Source organism: Acipenser ruthenus, chromosome 1, assembly GCF_902713425.1.
Source record: "Acipenser ruthenus chromosome 1, fAciRut3.2 maternal haplotype, whole genome shotgun sequence".
NCBI lineage: Eukaryota > Metazoa > Chordata > Actinopteri > Acipenseriformes > Acipenseridae > Acipenser > Acipenser ruthenus.
The window spans coordinates 35,762,082-35,782,913 of record NC_081189.1 but is presented as its reverse complement, the minus strand read 5'-3'; the positions used below and the strand labels follow the sequence as shown (position 1 = coordinate 35,782,913).

At 37.3% G+C, this 20,832-nt stretch overlaps 1 protein-coding gene across 3 annotated transcripts in view; it reads right to left on the bottom strand.

Moving 5' to 3' along the window:
* The window catches only part of LOC117972824 (netrin receptor DCC-like), a 276,112-nt gene that overhangs the window by 71,802 nt on the left and 183,478 nt on the right, over window positions 1-20,832 (bottom strand). For all 3 annotated transcript variants that reach the window (XM_059024341.1, XM_059024342.1, XM_059024347.1), the window contains exons 8-9: window positions 5,881-6,037; window positions 3,381-3,535 (exon numbers count right to left, since the gene is read on the bottom strand). In XM_059024341.1, coding sequence (XP_058880324.1) covers window positions 3,381-3,535; window positions 5,881-6,037 — 312 coding nt within the window. The remainder of the gene's footprint in view (window positions 1-3,380; window positions 3,536-5,880; window positions 6,038-20,832) is intronic.

Sequence of the window (20,832 nt, the reverse complement as noted above, 5' to 3'; positions counted from 1 at the left end):
AGCAGGGGTTTCATTCAAGTGAAATTAAATATGCTATAAAAAATATATATTGAACCTGAAATACATGCAGCTTTAGTGTTTAATGCTAGCAGGCCAGCTAGAAATTTAGCAAAATGGAAACTCAGACCTCAACAAAACACACCTTACAAAACTAAACTATTACAGTATAGAGTGATTGATATTTGCCTCACCATGGATGTTTTGCCATTGGTTGTTATTCTTTCTCTGAACACAACACATCTAGAAATGCTATATAAAGAATTGGGTTTTTTTTCCTCTTTTGTATCACCCTGTTCACATTCAAAGTAATGCTCTTAAGTTATTACCCCCTCTTGTTTTGTATCCTAATGTTAAGCTGTTTCAGTGGAAATCCATTTATCACTGGTAGATTAGATATGTATTTAAAATATGATGTGCTCTCATCACATAGTGCTCTATGGCATATATGCAAGTACTTTTATAATACATATTACATAAAAAAAGAAAGAGCGGTTATGGAGGCATGTGACTGACTCTCAAACTTCGTGTGAAACATCAGTTATTTGGGCAGAGCTGGATTAACATGCATCTGTGAAGTGACAGAAACTGCGTTGCAACAGGAAGATGCAGCTGTCATACTGTATATTACACAATACACACCAGGGTGCCATTTGCACTACAAATTACTCAGTGAGCTTAAATAAACCACTTGAGTAAAAACCACAATGAATCCGATTCCTACTTGTCTAATTACTGAAAATTAGAGCAAGGTCTGTAATAGTGAAAGTTAAAGAAGCTATGAAATGAACTTCTTCCTTCTTGCTGAATAATTTCATTTTGATCTAGCATCTTATGTTGAGAATGTCACAAAATTATATGAATTAATTAGTTCTAATTGACAAGACTTGGCATATCGGGGGAGGTACAGTACATGATGTCTAAACAGTCTGTGCTCATGAAATACTACATTTGGGAAACAGTGGAATAGAAACTCATTAAAATGTTACGGTTGTTCAAGACAGTTAGTCTAGAACATTCCTTCTGTAACATTACAAATAAAGTCACACATACAGCTTCATATCGATGAAGACGTGGTGGTTAAGCTACTGAGTGTGAGGACTGAGAACCAGATTTGCTGTTAATGTTTCTATTATAGTGCATCTCATTTATGTAATATTACAGTATTCTTCTTTTGAATTTCAATTCATTGCTGGGATTCTATAGTTATGGTTGTCAGCTATTAAACAAGGCTGAGTTATTAAGTTTTATTTTTTGGTAGCCACATAAAACACTTTATGGCTTTATTTATGAATCTTTCCTTTCAAGTAACAGCATGCAATCTAAACCTCAGGGTTTTTACTGTCAACGTGAATACATGCTTTTCAATCAAGAGAATACATTCATTTTTTAATAGAAAACACTGTAGTTTATCAATGTTTCAGGAGTTTCAAGATATTGAACGATTCTCTGCTAACTTGCATTTCAGTATTTCAATGTATAGAATATTAGGGAACTGTCCAAGGTTCTGAAGTTGTTGTTTCCTTAGACAGTATTAATTCTTGAACAGAAGCAGAATCCAGGACTTCCCTAGAAATAGATTTCTTTAATATTCTTATGAAAGAAACAGTCTCACACACACAGATTAACCCTCCATCTATCAACTGAACTGAGGAAGCCTTGCAACTGTAATATAACCCTGTGCATCTTTAATGCAGACACACATCATGACTGTATTTATTTATTTATTTAACAGAAACACATTAAGGTTCTGTGCTATTTTAATTTTTTAATTAGACACTTTAAGAAAGCTCTATCAGAGCAGTTGAGAAGTGGACTATGGCTGGGTGCCCTGCCCCTGTGCGTATTTTGTGTTTTATGTTGTCTGTTATATGTATTATTGTAGTGGTGCACGGAGTGTGGGTTATGTAGCACATGTGGTGTAAAATGTATATTTGTATTTAGGCACAGGGATTGCACAATCACTTCATGTGCAGATTAAAATGGGTATTTGTATGGGGGCACGGGGAGTGCACAATTAGTTCACGTGCAGACTGTGCTGAGATTCAATTGAATGATTGATTAGCAATCGAGTCCCGGTACAGCTGCATAAAAGAATGAATGTTTCACACACACAGGGTTGGGTGTTCAGGGCAAAAGGACGAGAGAGAGAGAGAGAGAGAGAGGGAGAGAGAGAGAGAGAGAGAGAGAGAGAGAGAGAGAGAGAGAGAGAGAGAGAGAGAGGAGAGTAATAACTAGAATATAAACCAATTGTTACTCGTGCTGTTTGTTTAGTGTTTGTCAGTGTTTGTTTGTTTGTTTGTTTGTCTATTTGTTTTGGCCAACATGCCTTTTGTTTTGTAAAGTGTTTTGTTTGTTTAAACCTTTTATTTATTAATTAACATCACACTTCACTGTGTGTGCTACTTCTTCCGGGTTTGACGTCACCACAAGCCAACTTGTCACATGGATTTCTTTGCCTTTGCAATGATTTTGTATTCCTAGTTATGCATGTGCTATGGTGTTTCCATATAATTGAATTGAATGCATTACTAATTGACTGCAAGTTCATTAAAATTTTTCGAACATCTTTTATTATCCCTTGCCTTGGATTCATATTCCCGCCAATGGACAGATTCTAACAATGCATTCGTTCTGATATTTTACATCTCCAGCAGGTTGCTCTTTAATATCGGGCTATATGACTTGCAACATGTCCTCCATGGAATGAAAAGATTAACAGAGACTTAAGCAGATAAGGGATTAATCACAGTCTTTCAGAGTAACACCATGTGGCAATTTGCTGCCCATCATATCAGGGAATAAAAAGTCTTGGAAGTGCCATGGATGATTATTTCTCAAAGTTCTAACTGGACTTTGGTATGTTTGGGTGGAAACAGCATTTGACAATTATTATTACATTATGTTTAAACATTTGGCAATTATTATTATTATTATTATTATGATTATTATTCAACTTAAACACTGGTATTGACAACACTCTGTCCTTAATTTTGGCATTAATAATAAAAGTTAAGCTTTCTGTTATTTGTAAGTTGGAGGATTCCTATAAACACTTGGTAAATACTTGTACATGACCGTTTGTGAATACATGTCAAATATGGTGACATATAATGTATTGTTTGAGTGTTTGCCTTTAAAAATGTAACAAAGTTTACACCTTATGCTATTATTTGGTTGCCATGGACAACTTGAGCACTGCTGTTATGACATTTACCTCAAATACAACAATATGTAGGCTATATTATTAAGTCAAATATGGAGACTTTCAGCAACTTACCTTTTGTCAGGTTCTGTAAGCACAGAAATGCAAAACAAAAAGACACGAGGAAACACTGTCTGAAAACATAGCCTTACATTTGTTTGTTTGTGTTGGTACTTACGTTCAGGCTGAGTTGAAACTCTGATAGGCTGTGAGCTCTCTCCTGGTCCCTGTTCATTGTAAGCTACTATTCTGAAGGAATATGTCTCCTCAGGCTTCAGGTTCCCCACTGTGAGCTGCAAGGTGCCTGACTGCGAGGTGTTTGTGGCTCGCTCTCTGAAATAGAACAGCAAGAAGCACAGCATTCAGTACTGACAGCCACTGGTGCAAAAGAGTATTAGAAAAAAAAGTATTAGATTCACTTTCACTTTTTGTTCCTCAAGACTGAGTGACCGATTCTTAACTTGAGGTTCAGGGAGTCCAATTGAAAATTTCATTTGAAAAAACAAAAAATGAATGTAATTCTGTTCATATCTTACTTTTGTAAGGGTTTTGATCTAGAAAAGAGACCGTACTGACACACATAATGTATACAAACAGTATACAGTATACATAAGAATGCTTTATTCTTCTTCTTCTTCTTCTTCTTCTTCTTCTTCTTCTTCTTATTATTATTATTATTATTATTATTATTATTATTATTATTAGACAAGAGGAGGTAAATGAACACAGGCACATGTTTTTGACAGTCAGGAAAAATCTTTTTTTTCTTCTTTTTTTATTATCTCCCTTTCTCTTGAGTAACACCAGGAAATAAGGAAGCTTGCTTATGCCAAAGTGTTATAATTTAATTTCCTTGCTCATGTAAAGCATTCTTGTAAGAAGATACTCTGTTAGGACATGTTCAAAATCTAATTAGTGGTCCTGAGGTAGAACAGAAAGCCCCCTGTCTACTCTCTTTAAAACACAGATTAATAATGTACTAGCAAACCGTATTTATTTTTCCTCTTTCGACCGAAACCGGTGATAATTCTCTATTACATCCTCTACTGTTGCATGATGTATCTGAACGCAAAATGATCCTGTCAGTAAGGAATCAATTTAAATATTATAGCCCCACAAAGTAAAAGATCAACTTAATATTGTCTTATGCAATCGATAGAAAAATGCTGGCTGCTGACATGTTTTTCCAGCCAGATATCATTTTCAAAAAGTTGAAGCGTTATCAGCTGTTTGGCCAATTAGATTAGCAGCTGAGACAGAAACATGCTTGCAATGCATTCTGGAGCAGTCCAGCAGTCCAGCAGTTTTCTGTATGGTATTTAATTGACATTTCTTTTCAAATTAAATTAAACTTTAAAGTAAAGCTAAGTGAACTAGACAAACACTACAGAAAGCACTCATACCTAATGCACTTTCTAAAATTATCTCAAGGCACATTTTTTTGTCACAAATCCTCTAACCTCCACACTACTTCTCAATAGGAACATCTGTTAGAAGTCGCAAGAATAGAACTGTGGTCAGTCCACCCTATCTGTCCTGTACATAAGTGGGTGGTGCTGGCATTTGCCGGATTTGAAGGAACTATGGAGGTATTATGTATTATGGCTAATGTTAAAATGCAATATGCCTCATCCATTTGTATCATATCTAACCATTTCTGTTGAAAAATATGGTCATGCTTCATTAGAAGGAGCCCTTTTTTTTAGTTTTTACACACATTACAAGATGCACCACACAACTGAATCCCTGTATATACATTAAATGGGGTTGAATTAAAACTAACTGAAGGGCCTTTTATATGTAATTCAAGCAGAAGAAACTATTGTAGGTGCAACTGATGGGAACAATGCAAAGTGCCCATGTGATGATCACTGAACCCAGGCATTTTGACAAAATGAGTGTGCTTTCAGACTGCACTTGAATTTATCACAGTGGTGTATCAAATTAGTATGTGTGTATTTTTTATTTATTTTTGCTATTTTAGTAAAATAGCTGAAATGTGATTTTAATTCAACAGAGTCTTTGTACTACGGATCAACTATTTCTTTCATGTTAAATATTTTAAAATAAAGCTAATTTAAAAAATAAAATAAATAAATAAATAAAAAGGCCTCAGTTCTTGTATACACATTAATATGCTTATTTTCTTTGTGTGTAGAAAATTGTATGTTTTTACATTTGATGTTTTTTTTTATATATCTGTGTGCAAGTTTTAATTAATTAATAAGGGTGCCCACATACTACATTGTTTTCAAATTTGCAGTGCTCCACAGTTTACAGTGCAGTCGTTGTCCAGCAGCATTAGCATTGTAACTACATAGCCCATAAAATAGATTATTCTTTTGGAAAGAAATTACACTGTTGCTGATCCTTTATTAGTGTTCTATTAATCCTTCTGAAAGACTTCTCTTCAGATCTGCAGTTTTTTTTGTATTTTTTTCTTCTTATTTTGCATTGTGTTGCACTGAAAACCTGTTAAACTGAATAAACTGTACATCTCATTATTGTGTATTTGTGTCAGTGTGTGTGATCTTGTAGCTGTGGCTACTATGACTATGTTAATGTAGGGCACATTTCTCACCTTCCAAAAATTTTTGAAATATTTTGTATAGTCTTGGTGTTAAATCAAAGTGAAAGCAAGGCTGGCGTCTAACAGGCCGTTGGCATATCCATTTTACCTGTTGGTGCCTTCTCTGGTGAAGTAGACAGTGTAGGCCTGGACACTTCCATGGGTCTCTACAGGTGGGCGCCAGCTGAGACGCACAAAGCGGCTGGAGACCAGGACAGGGACCACATCTCTGGGAGCAGAGGGGAGTGCACTGGTGCTTGGGACAACTGAGGGGGTAGGAAAGGAGCCAGTCAGAGAGGTGGGAGGCACAGGGGTAGGCACTTGGGGGACAGGGCTGGGGGTCACCTCCACATGGTCTTTGGGAACAGAGGCACAGGGTACAAGTGCATGAGCAAAATGCATGATCACAAAGATAAGAAAAGAAAGAAGAAAGTGGACAGCAGTAAGAAAAACACTGTTTTCAAGCACAAACCTAAAATATAGGCATTTGTAAGGAAGAAAAACCACATACAAGTTTATTGTTTGTTTGATTTGTGCTTTGGTTTGGCTTTCAATACCCTTTTACGATGTGCTTCAGTTGCTTTATTGTTTTCTTTTTTTTCTCTACATCAGACATGCAGATACATCCACTAAGAATGCAATTTTCCATGCCTGTGTTTGAAGATATTATGATGCGGCTTGGTGCTGGGGGCAAAAGCATCATTTCTTTTTTTTTTTAATTAAATAGTCGGCAATTGTTTTTTATCATTTTCTCCAATTTAGAATAGCCAATTATTTTTAGGCTCAGCTCACCGCTACCACCCCTGCGCTGATTCGGGAGGGCGAAGACGAACACACGCTGTTCTCCGAAGTGTGTGCCGTCAGCTGACCGCTTTTTTTCACACTGCAGACCCAACATGCAGCCACCTCAGAGCTACAGCGTCGGAGGACAACGCAGCTCTGGGCAGCTTACAGCCAAGCACGCAGGTGCCCGGTCAGACTACAGGGGTCGCTGGTGCGCGGTGAGCCGAGGACACCCTGGCCGACCTAAGCCCCCTCCCCACCCCGGGTGGCGCTCGGCCAATTGTGCGCCGCCCCCTGGGAGCTCCCATCCACATTCGGCAGTGGAATAGCCTGGACTCGAACCAGCGACGTCCAGGCTATAGGGTGACTCCTGCATTCCACGCGGAGTGCCTTTACTGGATGCGCCACTCAGGGAGCCCCCTCAAAAGCATAATTTCTATTTGGTTCCCTCAGTAATACCTATTGTGAACATGACAACTTTGACCTTCATCTTAAACCAAAATCCAGTATATGAAATCCCCTAAGTTTCAATCAGGCACCATTTATTACTGGAAATGTTTCATGCTGAGTGGTAGCCATTTTCTCCTCAGGGAACTCCCCTCTTGTGGTTAAAGCTTCCTAATTACAGTCTCCATTGTTGACCCCACACCAGAGGCCTACCAACAGTCTCCATTTAGCTGCCAGTGTCCAATGTGATGAGCTGCCTAGCAACTCCCTAACCAGCACTAGAAAACTTATTTTCCTGTGAAGAAATGCTTCAATGAACTAAAAATATTCCCTCCTCCACATACAGTATACCCATTTTCCTACACAGAGGGGCTGATTAGACCTGGCATAAGCAGTACATAAATATAGGTTTAGCTTATTTTCAGACAACAAAATTACCACTACATTTTTCATAAAAGTAGCTGCCATATTTCCTAATTGCAGTATTCAGTTGTAAGGATGCAACAGTCCAGAGCAAAAGACAAAAAGAGCCAGCAATATTGGTTTTATGCGACAGTCTTTTTTTTTTTCTTCCAAAGATGAAATCACCCCTAGGCTCATTAGCAGTCTCTAACCTAATCCAGCTAATCAGTACTTAAATGATGCCTTAATGGGTTCATTATTTAACGTTTCATTAAAATGCAAAAATCTAAATTCGTCTGCATGTTCACTCAAGCCTGCCACATGTTTAGTGGATTAAACACTGGAAAGTGCTGGTTGGCGGGTTTGGTATCATGACTGATGCTGTCCAGTGATTGTTTGGATTTAACCTGCTTGCAAAACTAGCATCCAAAAGAGAATGTCCCTATTGGTTCTGTATGACTTGCACTACCAAAACTTTTTCTGTACTGTACCATTACTCCTAAATTATGCACAAGCTAGCAGTGGTTTGTACCCCTGGACAGTATCTTTCTCTTAGCTTCTTCAGAAAATAATTTATAAAAATCACAATAAAAAGAAGTCATGAATGACAGTCCTTTGAGCTAATAATGTGAACTCTCTTATTATTTTCAATATAAACCCATTTGATGATTCTGCTTCAGGGATTGCATGGATGATGAGCACAGCATCAGTAAACGGAAAATGGTAGTTGAGTACATGGATAGTTTGCTGGCTATCTATATAGAATCCCAATCTGTCCAAACAGTTTGAAGTCAAGTACTATACTGCAGGTTTTGCAGTTTAGAGTTGCTGTGAGTAAACATAGGCAATCATACTCAATCGCAGTCACTCCTGTCAATTCTGAACACTCTCATTCAAAACATACAAGCCCTGGTGAAGGCTATGTACGGTTGGCTTTAGAGAAAAACTTTTTACTTTTTGAAAATCACCAAAAATGGTAAACAACCTAGCTCTTTTGGAAAGTGAAAATGTGAAGAGGTCAAGCTATTTGTCCACCACTTTGAGCTTTGCCACCACAAACCACTTAGAATCTTTATCACCAGCTGGTTGCCCAGAGCAACCAGGCTACTCAGGCCTCTAACATGACACCAAGGGCTGAAGGTAAGCAATTATTTAAACAGAGAGAGTTTGTTAATCCTTTCCTATTACTTATCACCCCAGAACACATTTTCATAGGGAGAGGATAAAGTTCTGCCTCACAACAACCATGTGTGGAACAGTAATCCATTAATGGAACTATTTAAGCAACTGACTAATTAAAGTAATACATGCTCATTATTCAACCATAATTGCTCCTCACTCAGCTGCTTCAATCAGCATCCTTGCTGCTTCCATGCAAATTATGCATACACATACACTAAGATACACTCCTAACCTGTTCAGGGACATCACAATGAGGCGATGGCAACTTGTAAGCTTGCATGTTGATTGGATGACCACAGCACTCATGCTCAGACTATAAAAGCCTAAGGTTTTAACTATGTGTAGATATGTAATTATAGTAGCTAACCATTTTAATAAAAGGAAGCGAAGAATGTTTGATTTAATAATAAAGAGGTCTTGTAAAGTAAATAATTGCATACATCAGCTAAAAAGGAAAGTGATGGGATCAGGATTGACAAAATAAGTGCCTTTTTAAAGCCTTGGCTGTGTATCAAAGCATGGATGAGGCTTATGGTTTTGAAGATTTCATTTTTCCTTAATTTCCTATGCTTGATGGGCAGTCATTTGACTTTATAATGATTCTATTTAGAAGACGAAGGAATCAGTACCTTTCCTTTTCTATCTTTATTGTTAACATTGTAAAATAGTGTAGCCTTTTGTTCTTTAAACATTCTTTGTATAGCTTTATTTAGAGCACTGTAGGTATATTTGCACCTGTTGTTAGACCAGGCGTCTGAGCTGCAGAATAATTCATCTTGCATCCAGGAATTCTTTAAGGATGCCCAAAAGCTGAGTAAAACAGCTAACAACACTTACTTTATATACTGTAACGTCTATGCACCTTGCAGAGTAAAAAACATTTACAGTATAATATAGCCATTTATATGTTCTGCCTTGGTGGGATTTCCTTTTTTACTGTAGCAACTGCCGGGTATACTAACAGTCTGAAGCAACAAATTGATTGCACCTCTAGTGGAATAAAATAGCTGGGATTTTTTTTTTTTTTACCAAACACATGAACCATAAAGTTTAAGGTAGGTTTAAAACCCAAATTCAGCCCACTCTTAGTCTTTAGCATCCAAATGGTGAATTGGTCACTCCAGCTCAAGCGGACCAAATTCTGGGTAGGTGTTTACTCCATTTGTGGTTGATGATCTATTTCATCATGATTGAGATATTACTACAAGGAAGGTGTATATGTGTGCACTTTTGACCTTTTTCCATGTGGAGGTGACCACTGAAGTTTCACAAGCTTTCCAACAAAAAATAACTAATGTTTGACACTGACATACAAGGTTGAGTAACCCTCTTTGATACACTTGGAAGAACACCCTAAGAAGATCCTAAGCGGACAGGGCTTACACTTAAATGTTGTATTCAAAATGGTCCATGGACACTATTGGTAACAGATATCTCTGATACGAAACAGATATTTGGGAACAGGGGAAAATACTGCAGAATGACCCACATATTTTACTAAGTTTATTTAATTTTTTTCCCCTAGGGAATCTAAAGCCAGAGTAAACCCTACAGTACCTGCTATAGATCATAAGTTGTGTCAACTGTATGTACCTGGACATACAAAGCACATCTTTTCAGCTGAAAACAGTGTTTTCAAACATTTCTAAAAGAAGTAAAACCTTGAATGCTCAAAGTATGATTCTAAACATATAGCAAAACTAAAAGAAACAAATTGCCTGGACTATTTTATTTTTTATATGATACTAAAGAAGTCAGCCTTTCATATATTTGCTTGATCCATTGCATTAGATGTAACATTGCTCCTTATACGGTAGAGCTTGATCTAGTCTCGTTTAGAGTGAAATTACAGGTTTGCCACCTGGTTGGGCTGGGACCTGTGTAAGGGTATTTTGTAATTTGTATTTATTTTATAATCGCGACCTGCCTCTGGAGCGCCTATAGGAGCTGGTTGTCTCCTTGTGTGTTGAGCAAGCAGTTCGAATAAAGTGCCAGAGGCCCCTAAAACAGAGCTGGCATCTTATTGTGTACTTGTTATATGTATATATTTTTGGAGATCAAAAAGAATATAGGTCTGAAGCCTGTGAAAACAAAGCATCTGTGTTTTGTAATGATCCGGTTTGAGTTATAGGGTGCTAAAGCAGGTTTTTCAAATGGGATAGTGCACCAATAATGACCTTACTGTAGAATTTATAACAAACAAAAAAAGATCAATTGCAGAAACAGACGTAATGCCTTTCATGTTGCAGTCCCAGGTGATTAAGTGCCACAGCTCCCCCACAAATCAATAAACGACATAAAAAAATGGAAAGGGGCTGATAAGGATGCTTCTTGTGGAGTTTGTCATAATCTCCTGGCAGAGATTTTTAAAGAAAGAAAGGAGGAACATATGGTGGCGGGGGAATCAATGTAGAGAAACACTGGAAGGGACAGAGAGCAGCTAATCCCAAAAGCCAAATTACTTTTCTTTGGTATCTTGAGGGTGACAATATTTACAAATAAAGACAAAATTGTACCCCATCTGTCTGCCAGTCCTCCCCCTACATCCTCATATACTTTATACAGGGATGGACAAAAAACAAACAAACATGGGCTGCCAAGATGGGATACATGGCCATTCCACAAAATGATACAGAATATACATATTAAATACTATGGTATACAACAAACACTATATTATAGACCCTAGTCTCTGTAAGTCACCTTGTATAAAGGTGTCTGCTAAAATAATAATAATACTGTGATGTTTTTGGATGTAGCAAAGATAGAGATGATATTAATAATAAGGAAATAATCTAAATGTGCTTGTTATTATCATTATGTATTTCTTAACAGACGCCCTTATCCAGGGAGACTTACAATTGTTACAAAAATCACAGTACAAAGTATTGCATTATAAAATATAACATTACAAGTTATCACATTACAGAATATCATAATACAGACAAGAGCAGTTATGAAAGCACAGTAAGAACAAATTTAAGTAAGAACAAAATATGGAATGCAGTAAATTTAAGCGTAAATTTAAGTAAGAGCAAGTTTGATGAAGGGCAGTTATAACTTATGGTAAATATTTGCTTATATGAGTAAAGTCCAGTAAAAACATCTAGTAAGTATGATAAATGGATGAGAATGATTTCCCAATAAGAGCAAATACAAAAATATGTTTATATATGCCAAAGGTTACCAAGTACTTTACAGCTACTGCTTTCAATAGTCTGGCCAGTATTCACGCTTAGAATTCAAACAGTTTCTTCTTTTCACCCTTTTTATTAACATCAGAATTGTTCTTCCCTCCCCCTCCTATTTTGTACTAAATACAAGAACTGAATTTCTTTTCTATAATTTGTGAATTCAACCATAAATGTAAATCAAGCATAGAAGACACACAAAAAATCCATAACCACGGCCTAGTCTGTTCAAGGAGATTTGAAGGCCTGAGTTACTGTGTTCTATAACTGAACTGTCTCTCAAACCGTTGAAGGAAATTGGCATGTATTTATCTGAAGCAACACCCTACCCTTTTAAAGGGATATTGTTATTGAATGGCATACATTTCTTTTTTTAACTCTACTGACCAAAACCTCTTTACATTATGTATATGTTAAGGTAAAAGTCTGAATCTGGTCAATCTTACATTTTACCGGTAAATGTCAACATTTACCAAATAAGGTGGTAAATGTCTGAAATTATTAAGAAATAGATTGCTTTTCGGACATTTACCGGTTAATCTTATGATTTACCGAACCGTATTGGTAAATGCAGGTATACCATCGAATAATTGATTTATCCCTGTATATAAATTGTCAATTACCAAAATAATCATTAATGTCGAAGAATATATTTATTTCTGCATACACATTTTCCATTAACAAAATAATGAACTTACAGTGATGCACAATTAAGCAATTTAAACTAGTTCAACATGGTACTGAACAATATTATTATCCACTTAGGAGGCTGTGTGGTCCAGTGGTTAAAGAAAAGGGCTTATAACCAAGAGGTTCTTGGTTCAAATCCCACCTCAGCCACTGACTCATTGTGTGACCCTGAGCAAGTCACTTAACCTCCTTGTGCTCCGTCTTTCAGGTGAGACGTAATTGTAAGTGACTCTGCAGCTGATGCATAGTTCACACACCCTAGACTCTGTAAGTCGCCTTGAATAAAGGCGTCTGCTAAATAAACAAATAATAATAATTCTGGTAAATTTGTGTAAAACAATTCGCAATGGTGACGGCTACTGTACTACAAATACGAAGTAGTTTGATTAAATAAAAACACCAAAGACAGGCAGTGAATAGACATATTTACTTATTGTGTGGCACTTGGAGTTACACAGGACTCCTGAAGCCTTATAATGCGCAAAGGCGAGACATTCGGTCATTAGCCAAAGGCACTTTAAGGTACTTTGTCTAATGGTTATTCTTGCGATTTACCGGTACATGTCTGAAGTAAAGCGTTATCATGTTTATTTCTGACATTTATCGTTTTGCTTGGTAAATGTCGACATTTACCAGTAAGTCTTAAGATTTTTCAAAATACTCAGACTTCTACCGTAACATATACACTGAACATCATATTCCTACTTGATGGCAATGACTGTGAGGAAACATTTCAATTTGCTTTAAAAAGCAGATTTTTAACACAGTTCAGATGGACATTTGTTGCAAGTAGCGGTCAAGTTCAGTAGTAATTGAAAAATGTAAAATTAATATATTACTGTCATTGTTACTGGATTTGAGCCAGCATGCTTTACACTAACATGCAACACACTACCACTTAACCATTAAAGCAGTCATGCTACGAGGTTCCCAATACCTTACATATATTATTTATTTTTCTTTGTGCATTTGCACATCAAATAATTCATATAAGATTGTAAAACATTCAAAAGTGAACAGTGTCACGTTAGGTTAGGTTATTATATTTTATTACAAAATATGTTTCCGTACCAGCAGGGAATTGAATCCTATTGGCTCACTTAACACCAGTGCTATCTCTAAAGTAGATTGCAATTCCCCTCTACTAATTGGGTAGGCAATGCTTAGTACTAGGAGTACATGTCAAGTTAATACTGACTGCGAGGGGACATCATTTCAGGCTTTATAAATATGTATATAAAACATATTGAAAACACTGTTCTTTTCAGCTTGCCTGAAATAGTGCATTGTGAACACAGTGGTAGAAATTGGACAGTGTCGGTAACATCATTACATTTCGTTAATGTCAATGTCTGAAACGTCAAAGGATTCCTAAAAGGCACAGTCACAACCACAACCACTGTTTGGTCAACTTTTATTTTCTAGTTGCTTTTAAACAGTGTTTTGTTTTGCCTTTTGTTATTTATTATTTTTATTACACTGTGTTTGTGTATGTTCTACCACACCAGGACAAATGAGTTGCAATAAAAATGGTACATATTGTAAATAAATCCTGCACACCTGCATGGCGTGGCAAAGACAACCTCCTGTCTCTCTCCAATCGCCCCTGTCTTGCAGTGAATAACACCCACCCCCCCAATTACATATGTATATATCCCTCACCATGTCTAAATGAGCTTCTCCTTCAGCAATTTTTTAATGAGATTTTTAAATCAATAGATGTAATCCAGTAATTATAGGTTTTTGTTACCCACTTTTACCTAATATATATTTTATAAATGTATGTATGTCCATAGCTTTTCTATAAAAGTAGGTCTTTAAGCTAGATTTAAAAGCATTAAGAGTGGCAGGATCCCTGATCTCTTTAGTAATGGTGTTCCACAGTTTTGGGGCATAACAACAAAAAGCCATGTCGCCCATGAAACGTACAGTGCCGAGAAAAAGTTTGTGAACCCCTTAGGATTTTCACATATTTCACATATTTCAAACCTAAAATGTTATTAGATCTTAATCTAAGTCCTAATAATAGATAAAGATATCCATTCCTCCTTACAGAACTGTGACATTAAACACCTGTGCAAGGCAAAACAGGCGAGCAACTGCAGATCAATTGACTGCAAATTTCAACCTAGGGCGTGAGCAGCCAGTTTAATTAAAAACGGTCCACTGAGAACTCCACAGAGTGGGATCATAGTGGCCCAACGCCCTATTGAGTGACTTTACATTGGTGTTTCCATTTTCTTGTCCACTACCTGTGTGTATATATATATATATATATATATACACATTATTTAATTTTTTAAAATTATTTTGCAACACATTTTATAATAATAATTTTACATGTTAATAGTAACAAATTAGGGCCACAAATTATTCCCTTTGGGTGACTCTGGCTCCCTTGTAAGATCCCTTCTCTTGGATGCTGGAACCAAACAGTTTTAAGCAGACAAAGCAGTAGGGCTGCATATGAGTGACCACTGTTTTGCACTTTTGTCATTGTGTTGTACAGACCAGGAATATGTCTCACTGTTTCCTGGAGAAGAAATTCAAACCAGGTTGTTTTGAATGTTCAGAATGCATCACTGTGGGTTCCAACCTGACCACTGTAAGACATTTAAGCTTTAATACTGAGAAATGTTGTTGACATATTTGGCTTTCCTAGTATTGCTACAGTTGTTGTTTACTCTGTGTAAAAACGGTTAACACAAACTCATAGTCTCTCTCCCGAGGACGGGACCTGAATAAGACATCACCTCCCCAATAACAACCCTTTATGCTCCAGGTGAAATGACAACCAAACCACAAACTATAAATATTTCAGAAAGCCCACTGATTCTTTGTCAGATAAAACTTAATTTACCTTGCACTGTTTGGCTCTACCTCAGGCACACAGTGTCTCTGTGAGCTAAATAAATCCTGCTGCAGAAGTAAATATTGTGATTTTATTTGATTTCATTTTTATTGTGTTTGTTTTCAATGGTGCACAAGCTGCTTATTTAAAAGTATTGGGAAGGTTCCATGTTTTCCAGTTTCTGCCTACTAGTACTGATAACATGCTACTGTGTGCCAGGTATTAATTTAGTACATTCATCAAATAACATGTTTAATCTGTGGTTCTGTTGATTTTCTAAAGCAAACTGGTAAATAAAAACAGTTCTAAACCTCCTGTCTACACTAACCAACAGTAGTTGACAAGTTCTTGTATAGCACATGGCCTGTATAGATTCCTATAGACACTTTACCTACTGCTGTTTGTTGGTAGCATATGACATACAGATCATATGTACCAGTATATGATCTCTGTATTGACGTGTCTTAACCAATGTAGTGCCCTGGGTAACACAATACTTGGTGCAGACAGACAATATCGGTGATAGTTTCCGCATGCCATAGCTTGCCAAGGTTTTGTCTAGCAATGAGCTATACGAGCAGCTTGACTGGGATATTCTAGTCTTGTGGTGTGGATGGGGGTTAAATAGTGAAAGTTGCCAATAAATAATTAATCTCTGCTGGGCTGTCTGCTTTCACCTTTGCCCCAGACTGCAATGTATGCCGACATCAACACTTACACCTGTAATCCAGTGCTTTTCACACCAAAACACCTGTAATAGAAATTTCTGTCTACGATCGAATTAACATGACATTAAACAAAAACTGAAAGGTACTACAGGACTGAATATTCATTAATTGCTCATTTTACCAAACAGACCAAACAACACATAAAAAGGTAAAGGCGTTATTTATTTGAAACTGGCGACATTCACGTCGCCATGGCAACAGACAGGAAGCAGAAGTTAAGCAGAACCTTTAGTCTTCTGTGGGTCTGGAAGCTGGCGGTGGCGGGAAGGATGATGGGAATGGATGGGGGAGATCCAGTAAGGTCAGACATTTACCGCTGAATATAAATCTGTCATGTCTAATAGATGAAGCACTTTATTTTTTAGATACTCTAGCTGCTTCCTGCAGCCAAGGAGAAAATAGAAAGACGCTCAACCATGAATGCCAATCACCCCATGTCAGCTACTGTGATCTATTTACATGCGCCGTTCATGTTGGATATATTGCATGACCTACCAGCGGCAGGGCCTGTACCAGCCATTTCATTGTGAGCAACGGATGTGGATGGCTGAGCAAATTAACATAGGTGTCAATAATTAAAAAATGGTCAAGGTATGAGCATTTGAATGCTAAGTACCTATTCCCTGGGTCACATCCCTCAAGCTGTTTCAATAATCCTGGAGCTTTTTCAAGCTTGAATCATGAATTTAACAAAGCATATTCCTCATTAACAATACATATTAAGTAGGAGGGGTTGTGAGCATATTTTACTGTATGAAGAAAATGCACTTAAAAAAATGGAGGGAAAATAATATGTCATGACAGTAAAATAAAGTATGGATAATTGCTTAGTTTTTAGGACTAAAGTTGATACACCTTGACCAGGTTTATTATTATTTTTTTTACTGTGCTCCAAAATGTTTAATATTCTCAGCAAACAATGTATTATTATTTTACTTTTTGTTTCGCCTTGCTGTTTTCTTTTTGACAGCTCATTTACATGACTGATAGTTTGTCGAGGAATATGCACATCAATATTATTGTAAATTCATTTTTACTGTGCTGTAATATATTACACCAAGGCTTTTGCTGAAACTAATCTTGACAGACATTGAAGTTTCCTCTGTATATATTTTAGTCAATTTACTCCCTACCTTAATGTAGATGGTTTTTGGTATCGAATCTATATAACAAACTATTCTCACAAAAAATATAAACCACAGGTATTATTTTTTCTAAACACTGAACAGTTGCATGTCCTTGTTTTTATTTTGTTTTGTTTTTTTTTCCTGAAAAATATTCTTTATAAAAAAATGAAATTCCTTTGGGATTCCAAATGATTTACTTTTTTGATTTGAACAGTTAAGGACAATACTATTGCTCACAATTGCCATGCAAGCAATAACAGTAAACCTGAGATTTTCCCTTAGACACTCATTATGTACCATACTGTATGCAGACAGAAAGGCTGCCCAGATGAGATGCTGCTTCAAATAATGCTTACATTCAGGCTTTGACTTAGCAATCTAAAGCAGGCTCATGATGTGTGATGCCTTGCCAATTAGCGGGTAAACTAAGAAAGGTCTACGGTTTCTACAGTAGGTCAGTTGAGTTACACTGTTTTAAGAGATCGATTTATGAGTAATTAGTTTGACTGGACTAGTCAGCTAGGCACTATTAATTTATATACCTGTTCAAAACAGTTAAACTAAGACGAGTTAAGATGTGTTGTGAAACTCGTTCACACACAGGCGCATCTACTTGACAGCAGCACCCGCAGCATGTGTAGCACAACAACTCAGTTCATAAAGTACAGATCATAAAGGTTCAGCACTAACTGTGTACTGTTCACAGTTCTGGAAGCTAATCAAACCGCCTTTCTATTTGCGTAAACATAAAGGAGGAAAAAGATACAATAAAGGAATATTTGCTAACATTGAAAACAGGCTGCCAAATTGTCAAGACACTGTTATAAATGTCATGAAGTTCAATCTGGTGAATCATTTGCATGTTTGTTTCTGGTTCTCTATTCCTAAATCTGTGCATCAACAGTGTCAGGATAAGACTGTGTTCTCAGATGATTTCTACACTGTTTACCACGCTTGCTAACGAATTGAGAAAACAAATGCCCAAAGGCACTGAAATCATTATTAACCCACAAAACCACATGTGAAATAAGACCAATTCCTTTTAGTACAGGCATCCCTGTTCATTAGTTTCACATTGTATCTCATGTCTATATATGTGAGTCTCCCATGTGTGTTTCACTTCAACATCCAATACAAGTTCCATAGATTCCTCACACAAATCTAACTTTAAGTAATAGTTTTTACTAGTTCAAAAAGCATATTTTCTGTATTATCTTATTTCATCTAGAGGGACTCCACACATAGACACATTCAATGCCGTAATAGTAACAAATTTTATCCTGTCCTGAACTGTCATCTAGTATTTTGCCCAACCAACTCTCTCTTAAGCCCGCCGCACACAGCCCGACTCAAGCCATCCCGACTCGTCTCATCTGAGTATACACAGATCCTGCGATCAGTTGTGCTCAGTTTTGGTTTGACGTCACAAATGAGTTTTTCCCGACTGGGTGTCACACACTGCTAAGACTGAATTACTGACCACAACTAGATCCTGGTGATTACTATGTATGCAAATATAATTAATACTGCCCTGTACACATTTTGTATTAACTTAGCCCAACATAGCGACCCTCATATTATGCATGGCATTGTATGCTGATTAGACAGCGGAGACAGCGCTGCGAGGCAACCAAAAGAAGCTCTTAGCCTATTAATTGACCATTTACACCGTGCAAACGTTTCAAGCAGTGTTTGACTTTTTGTATAGCTTGTCTACTACACTTTAGCCTGTGGTAAATAAAATCCAATTTGTTGATTTTCTTTTAACTTTGGCGTTTTTTTCTCAGCGTGTGGATCTAAGGGCTTTTTTATTTGTGACCTATTGGAGATTTACGCACCGGTTACTTCTGTTTTAGCGCAGTAAGAAAATATAGGCTGCCAGTGGATTGATAATAAAAAGGTAAATTGATAATTTACCTTTGATTAGTAAACGCCTAAAAAAAACTATTCAAATGTGCACATATCTGGTATTTTTGAATTTGGGACACTCGGAGCAATTCAAGACTAATGTATTTTTACCTGTGGAACTAAAGCTGTCAATATTCCGCCATCTTGTATGACATGACAAGCTACGTCACGTAAACCTGCTTCACCATTGGTTGACACCCTTATGACTAATCGGTCTCAGTCAGTCTTGGTCGGCAACCGCCACACACAGACAGACTGATCACATCTGAACAAAACTGTGTCTGAAAAAGATTCAACTCTGAAGACATCCCGACTGAAATCTGCATAATCTTGGTTTTAAGAGCACGCACACTGCTACGATTCATCCAGACTCTGTACGGCCAGTTGAGATGAGATGAGTCGGGATGGCTTGAGTCGGGCTGTGTGCGGCGGGCTTTACACTCATGTTTGTTTGGTATTTGTTCCGGTGTGTTGTTTAAACCTTTTATTTTTGGCCCTTGGGCCTTTTTCTTTTATTTGTGTGTGTGTTAATAAATGTCTGTTTGTGACGGAAATATAATGAGTTCTGGTTGTAAATCTCCCTCTCGACCTGTGAGGGCACTAAGTAGCAAAAGGGAAAGGCTTTGGACAGGTTGGCCTGACAGTTCATTCCCTGGGTCGGGAAGTCAGTCAGCCTGGAAAAAGGCAAGACTCCGGTGCAGGAACGTATTGACCTGGAAGGTAAACGAGGTAGCAGCTGCAGGCAATAGAGTCAGCTGCAATCGTTTACCAAGGGGTCATACATAATCGCATAAAAGGGGCTGGAGAATTGTAAATCTTTTCCTTCACTTTTGGTTTCGAAATAGACCCGGAAGGACCCGTGCACTGTGTATTAAGAGTATCGTGAGTGTTTGTTTTGTTTGTCTTGTCTATAATTGTTACTTGTGTGTTCATAGATGGCTAACACGTTCCGGATCTGTTGCTAAGAGCTAACACTGAACCCGGAACAGCACTGCACTGTTTGTCACTCTTTAAACTGTATCACCCACCACAAGCACTACAGCACGCACACAGGACTGGTGACCGTGGTTGTATATTGTGGGAGAGATACTGTGTTTATTGTTTAGGGCTGCAATCCCTGTTCCTGTTCTCTGTGTTTTACGCATCGCTGTGTAAGTTGTGAGTTTATTATTTGGTCACCAGACCTGGATTATAACAAAAATAAAACATATATTTTTCCATACCGGATTACAAATCTCTGTCTGTTTATTCCTGCACTGCATCACCTCTGCACCTGTACATAATCAGCAACCACTTTGCCACACTGCACTAGAGCTTAAACTGCAGCTTTCTGTCTCTGGGTCTCTTTCCTGCCGGTAACCAGCCTGGGCCGTGACGCTACCCTGTCACAGCACCCATTATTTGTCCATGGCTGATAGCTCTTATTGCACCTCTGGAATTTGCTGTGATGTTTAATTCTTTACTGTTGGTTTTTGTGCAGCTTCCCTGTTTGTCAAAAGGTTGAATTTCTTAGATGTGAATCAAATACTTTATATAACACAGGGCCATAGCCAGCCATTAAAAATCAGAGGCACTTGCACCCCACGGTGTTACTGTAGTCTGGAATGACAGTGAAGAGCACAGAAGCTATAGATATTAGCAGGACTTTTAATGTATATATATACAGTATATATAACGAGGAATGGAATGTTTTTTGTTTTGCGGCAAAGCAACGTGTAACAGAGCCTAAATAAATAATTGGTATGGTTTTAA